The following is a 7,021-nucleotide window of genomic DNA, read 5'->3' as shown; positions in this document are numbered from 1 at the left end:
TATGGAAGATCTCAATCTTTACCTTAAATATAAATATGAATTTAATGTTTATCTCATATTTGACAAATCAATTAGTCAAAGTCAAACCCGTTATATTATATACAAAATCATTGACATTACCTAAATTACTTCATTTGTGGTGTATGAAAAAGGTGAAATGTACACAATCTTTCCCCTATCTTTGAATAAAGAGAACTCATTTCTTCACCCAGAGTGATACACTCCAAGAAGTAGAGAAAGTCTTCTCTCTCCCTCTTCGACGGATAAAGAGATTGATTCTGAACGGACCTTCGGTCAATAAGTGAGAACAAACTAAAAAAATATAATAAAATATAAAAAATAAAAATGAGACGCCACGAAAATGGTCGGATCAAATTTTCATAGGTTTTAAATCATGCCCATTCAAATTTAGGTTTTAAATGACAGTCAAGTCGTAAATAAATCGACGATTGCTGTTAACTCAATTAATAGAGCCAAAAACCTCAAAGCTATAATTTATCTTAATTAACCTTGACTATCACGAAAAAGTTGTGTTTACTCTCGTCTTATATCACTCTCTATCATTCACTATTCACTATTTTTATTAAACTTGTTTCCTCTAAAATCATATTAATAGTATCCTCTACACTAGTTTCTCACTAACTCCTCATTAAACACTATACATTCTTTAATAAATACTAGTACTATAAATTTGTCCCACAAAAAAATAAAAAATAAAAATACCACTCACAAAATCTTTGAAGGAGAGTAGTTAATTGTGTAGTCTCACAGTTTCATTTCACGAAGACCTCTTACGGCTTGCTGTCATGGTCGACAAGAGGAGTTCATAAAATATTTCGCATTTATATCAGGGCCGGTCCTGAAAATTTGAATGCCCAATGCGAGATTGTCGAAAATATACCCTTTGACGAAAATTTTAACCAACATAAACACAATATTTTTAAGTGTTTGTAACCTAGTCAAACTAGTCGGCTCGTACCAACAACGATTTTTTAATGTATATTACAATACAATTTGTAAAGAGAAATGCAACGCAATCTATCTGTATTTAAATGCTAACTTTATATGTTTATTGAGTTATATTTGGAATATGAATCACTAGCTTTGCTTTTATTTTTGTGTTAAATAACATAAGATTTATACAGGGTATCTTATAAAAAAAATTTGACCAATTTTTAAGTTCTTATTAAAATTTAAAATAGATGAATTATACTGATTAAAAAATAACTATAACATGTAATCCTAATACTAATAGTTAATAAAGATTACGAATTATGAATTAAAAAAAAAAATTAGTAAAAATATATGGTGAATAAAAGTCTGACGGATTATTACGTACTACTCCGTAAGACTGTAACATTTGGGGCCCACGTTTCTATCATCCCTAATTACCCATTACTTTCTCTCTTATCATCTTCTTCATCTCACCTGCGAGTTAAATTAAATTTTACTCAAAAATTCTAATTTTTCTTTTAAAAATTTAGAATGATCTTGAAAATTTGATGCCCCTGAATTTGTAATGCCCAGTGCGGTTGCACATGCCGCCCTACCCTAGGCCCGACCCTGATTTGTGTAGTGACTGTTCTTTACGGAGTATTAATTTGGTACAAGCAAATACCAAAAACTCCATTTAGTTATTTTTAAAAGGGCAATTTGCCCAAAATAATAACAAAGTGCCAAAATTATCATATTGGTAACTGAATTCCAGTTTCTTTATAATTATAGTAACATCTCTCATTCTCACATTCTCACGTTCTCTCAGTCAAATTTGAAAAAAAAAAAAATTACAATATGTGTCAGTTAAGATATTACTTGAATCATGAAAAAATGAGAGTTGGTTTCGTCAATAATAAATTTGGTAGTTGATTTATTGGCGTTTGACTTTCTATTTAGAAGATTATTGTTTGATTATTAAGTTTTTATATTTTAAATTTTAAATAATTAATAAATGGTATTTGGCAAGTTTAATTATAGAATCATTTATAATTATCAATCAATTAATTAACTATGATTTTATAGACAAAATGGCTATGTTTGTTTAAAACTTAATGGATTTAATTGAATTTAATAATATAAAATTGAATAAATCGTATTATGTTTGTTATGACTTAATGAAAATAAAATGTCTTAATATTTAAGTCATGAAAAATTTGACTTTTTATATTCGACTCTATTTTTTCAAAACTGCTAATATAACTGCATATAACTACCGTATGTAGAATGTCAAATTTATAATTTAATTATTCAGTCTGTTATTCGTCATATAAAATAAACAATAACTATTTATTCATCGTATATTCCTCACAGACATCACAAACTAATTCAGACCATAGAACTTAATAAAAATAAAAAACAAACAGAGCCGATATGTTAAAATTTTCATCTTTTACTTCACCAAACGTAATAACTAAATTTTCTATTTCCACCTATTATTACTTCTAGTTATTTGTTATATACGCTTAAAAACTAGAGTAATTATTTGATTATTTAATTATGTAATAAATCCAAACATTATTACTAAACTAAAACACAAAATAAAACACACTTTTCGATATAATTATACAAAATGCATAATCTATTTTTCAAAACACCCAAAGTGAAAACACTCTCAAAAATATAAAAAGTCATCCCCCTCTATTCGACGGATAGAGAGATTCCTTCGAGTGACTCTCCGGCCAATTTGTGTATTTAAATAGTGTATACAAATCAATGAGAATGTCTTTTCAATCATTTTAATTCCGCATTTATTATTATTTAAACATTACATTTAAACATTATGATCATATTGAATAGATTATAAGTTAATTGGTCGATTACGATAACCCAACAGTTCTTGTATAATTTTTGAGCTACAACCCAATCCTTTAGATAGAAAATCAAATTTTAAGTTCTCTATTCGTTTTCAATTATTTGATTTATACTTGATTTATCGCTTCGTCAAATGCAGACGTGAGATGAGCCGGAGGGAGTTATAGAGCAGTGATTTTTTAGATCACGCTAACGATCTAGCACTCAATCTGGATTAAAAATACCAATTGTTTTACGTTCAAAACAAATGTGTGTATTTAAATAGTACATACAAATCAATGAGAATGTCTTTTCAATCATTTTAATTTCGCATTTATTGTTATTTAAACATTACATTTAAGCATTATGATCGTACTGAATAGATTATAAGTTAATTGGTTGATTACGATAACCCAACAGTTCTTTTATAATTTTTGAGCTACAACCCAATCCTTTAGATAGAAAATCAAATTTTAAGTTCTATATTAGTTTCCAATTATTTGCTTTAGACTTGATTTATCGCTGCGTCAAATGCAGACGTGAGATGAGCCGGAGGGAGTTTGACGGTGAGGGACGGAATTAATGCGACGGCAAAGACTAACGCTTAAAAGCGTTAGTTAGCAAACTGACGGAAGGGTTCGATGAAAAGCATCCAATGAATGGTTTTATTTATTTATTATTTATTTATTTATTTCATTCCACTAAATTTTCAATCAAATTTTATTACATCACCTATAAATATTTGATCAATTTTCAATCAGATTTTAACACATTACGTATAATTATTTAACACAAAAATTTGACTTTTTGGTTTACTTGGTGATTTAGTCCCCCTCGGGTGATCTCATTCGCTATAAAAAAAATATATAATCACAGTCAAAAACCCATTTATTCACCAAAAATGCAGAATTTGCTTCTGACATCAGAATCATGGTTATTAATAATCTTATAGTCATTTCTTTCCAAAAAATAATATAATATGAATAACGAATATGAATATCAACAACGGACAAAACTGAAATACCGGGATTCGAGAAATAGGTAGCCTAAAACTATGTGCAAAAAGCGTAGAACAAGCAACATGTGCTATATAAACAAAAACGGCCACCAAGAAGGTGAATTAATAGTAAATAAAGCTATCTAACAACGAACAAGGTTAAAATTTAAACCCTACTCTTGGAAGCCCTTAAACCATTCCCGACATAACATCAAATCTTTGGAAGAACGTCAAAGGCAGCTGCAACACCATTCAGGAACAAAGGCCGCTGAATTGGTAGGTGATAACATAACATATTTAACAGATACTCCGTATAATATTTACGTACTATATAGCAATAACACTATAGTGAATCTAAACCATTTTCTATGTTAAAATGCACTCATCAATGCTGAACTAAACATGAAATAATGGGGAATACCATTCAATATTATAATCAATATACTTTTAATTAACCAGCAGATCAAGGCAATTAGTTGATATGAAAAACTGTATAAAAGGAACAAATAATCGAAAGAATGCAAATATGATCAGGATAATACATAAAGTTTAATCCTTTCTTTATTTTCTTTCCAAAGTAAAATGCAAAACATGAAAGAAATCACTTATAAACAGAAATACATGCAGCGGATGACAATAATAATTTTAATTTTTTTTTTAATACTACTAGTACTAATTAATCTCCTTCACCTTCTGTTAAAGCTGAAGACATGTAACTTGGGGTAATAGAGGTCTCATCAGCCATAGTTGGTAATAAACCAATACTACTCGAACCTTCAAATCGTTGCCTACACGAATAACAAGTTATCTCTAACATAATCGAACTGATCTTTCTAGTCGCTTGTTCTCGAAGAACTTTAGCCCTTTCTAACTCCACTTGAGCTTGTTGTCTTATTCTCTTTGCATTCTCAAACTCCATTTCAGCCATCTCAATTTGCTTCTTTGTTTGTTTCCTAGCATCGTCCGCAAATGCCTTATCTGCCATAGCTATCCTCATTTCTTCTTGCTTATTCAAGTTTTGCCCATTTCCTATTGAAAGATTCAAATGTGTTTGATTATTATTATTGTTGTTGTTGTTGTTTTGTTGATCATAAAGTGATAGTGATGGTAAGAGTTGAAGTTCCAAATTCTTTTGAATATCTTCTTGAGTACGCGAAAATGTTGTTTGTACTGGAGGTTGTTGCTGATGTGGCATTAATCTCGACATTGTTGGTATGGAATTGAAATTCTTGATTTCATTAGATGGACTTGTGCGAGATGAACACGCGGGCACCTGAAATGGTGGTACGTCGGGTTGGGTTTGGCGAATGGTACACGCGTCTTGGTGCTCGATAAAACTCTCAACTCTACAAACAAAAACAAATAGCTAGATCAATTCAAAAGGTGGATAATTAAGATAGAAAAAACAAATTAACTAAGATTGATTACTATTTAAGAACTCAAGGTGGTTACTAATTGTGTAGTGCTAACAACTATCAAATCAAATAATAAAATATGATGTAATGGAGCATATGCGTTTTTTAGAAGATTATGATATACATGCTTTGATCTTTGTCTTGATACATTAAATAATCATTAGCTAACAACCTCCTAAGCAAACAAAAAGTTGAAATGAAGTCATATTAGTCTTATAATGCTATTATTATAATTATATTTACCAAAGATAAAAAGATCCTAGGATTAGAGATAGATAATAGTATATGTTTATTGTTATTATTTCACATATGTTCAAACTTGAAAGGAATTTAATAGAATAAACAGAAAAATCCAACATTTTCTGAAAATAACATATAGTATTCCTTTAAATTCTGACTGAATGAATGATGCTGAAATTTATGTAGCAGAAAAACATAAATGATGATGATGAAAGGTCATATCTTGTTTGACTATGATCTAGAAAGAGTACTCTAAATACCCAAAAATAACAAATCAAGAAGATGAAAGTATGTAACACAAAATATAAAAAAGGTAAGTACTTTTAACCTGGAAAAAACTCTACCACAATCACAAGAATGACCTCTTGTACCACATGTTTTAAGATGAGCTTTATAATCAGATTGAACTGCATAACCTTTTGAACATTTTTCACAAACCCATTGCTTATTATTACTATGTTTTCTTCTAAAATGTTTCTTGATTCCAACCAAGTCACCAAGAGCATGACATGGATCATGATGTAAGCAACTCGGTTCGGGGCACACGAAAACCCTTTTCTTGATCTCTGGTGAGTCTCTTTTCAACAACTTCCATGGAACCTTGTGACGTCTACGGTGCATTTGTAGATTTTGATCCCTTTGAAACCCTTGGTTGCAGATCTCACAAACATACTGATCTGACTCAAGTAAAGTTTTTGGAGACAACGCTACAACTTCAGCATCCGGATCTACAAATGATTAGGTTTCAATTTATTAAAACATGTTTTAACAATTTATCTAAACGTTAACTAATTAATCTTGATCAAATTCTATACCAGATATTGGTATCGAATTTGATCATCAAGAAGCAATGAATTCGATTTTTTTTTCTTGATTACATCGAATTCAGTGCAAAAGAGTAGGCTGAACAGGAAAAATCTTATCCGTTTATTGTTACTTAATCAGGTTACGTATGCGGTACCTGGAGTACCGGCCGGACGCCTTTTTCGCTTGTTCGGAAGGCCATTATCTTGGGAAATGAAGAGATCTGAGGACGAAGAAGGGGCGGACGATGACGGGCCGGATGCCGTAGTGAAGTGGTTGAGGTTATCTAACATTTGTAGTGGTTTTTTTGTGTGCATATGTCTTATAGATGAAGCTATAAATCTAACAAGAATCCTTTTAGTTGTGGGCATACATGGTTGGTTCAAAATATTAACCTAAAAAGCAAAACTTTTACTAGCTAGATAGCTTTTTAAGTGAGGTTTCATTGCTTTTTTGTTCATTGACCCCCCACCATGAGCAGGTAAGGTTGAACTAAGTCTTCTATATAAAGCTTGTAACTGTGTGTGTGTGTGTGTTGTGTGTGTGTGTTGTGTGTGTATCTATGTGTTTATGAATGAAATGTGGGGTTTAAGATTAGATGGAGAAGGATAGAAGGGAGTGGGACATGATCTAATCACATGACATGAGAATGAGCCCACAACAAAGCAAACAGGCAGAGGAAATTAACCAAAAAACATCCCCACCACATGACACAAAAAACAAACAAAATCACTCATTTTTTATTTTATATATAAAATAATAATTAATTAATTGTATA

At 30.6% G+C, this 7,021-nt stretch overlaps 1 protein-coding gene across 1 annotated transcript; it reads right to left on the bottom strand.

Annotated features, from left to right (window-relative positions):
* Positions 1 to 4,358: 4,358 nt before the first annotated feature.
* On the bottom strand, positions 4,359 to 6,770 carry LOC139872427 (protein indeterminate-domain 14-like). The gene is made up of 3 exons (XM_071860301.1): positions 6,401 to 6,770; positions 5,768 to 6,167; positions 4,359 to 5,130 (listed from the first exon to the last, which is right to left on the bottom strand). Exons 1-3 carry the CDS (start codon positions 6,612 to 6,614, stop codon positions 4,461 to 4,463), a joined length of 1,284 nt encoding a protein of 427 aa, XP_071716402.1. The 5' UTR covers positions 6,615 to 6,770; the 3' UTR covers positions 4,359 to 4,460.
* Positions 6,771 to 7,021: the final 251 nt, after the last annotated feature.

Source organism: Rutidosis leptorrhynchoides, chromosome 10, assembly GCF_046630445.1.
Source record: "Rutidosis leptorrhynchoides isolate AG116_Rl617_1_P2 chromosome 10, CSIRO_AGI_Rlap_v1, whole genome shotgun sequence".
Taxonomy (NCBI): Eukaryota; Viridiplantae; Streptophyta; class Magnoliopsida; order Asterales; family Asteraceae; genus Rutidosis; species Rutidosis leptorrhynchoides.
This window is presented reverse-complemented; position numbering and strand designations above follow the sequence as displayed.

Bases quoted from the DNA above. Each gene is read 5' to 3' on its own strand.
- LOC139872427 (XM_071860301.1), bottom strand. From the start codon at position 6,614: ATGCCCACAACTAAAAGGATTCTTGTTAGATTTATAGCTTCATCTATA. The intron at 6,168-6,400 runs GTACCGCATACG...AATCATTTGTAG, and splicing joins GCGTCCGGCCGGTACTCCAG to ATCCGGATGCTGAAGTTGTA. The intron at 5,131-5,767 runs GTTAAAAGTACT...TTTTGTTTGTAG, and splicing joins TGTGGTAGAGTTTTTTCCAG to AGTTGAGAGTTTTATCGAGC.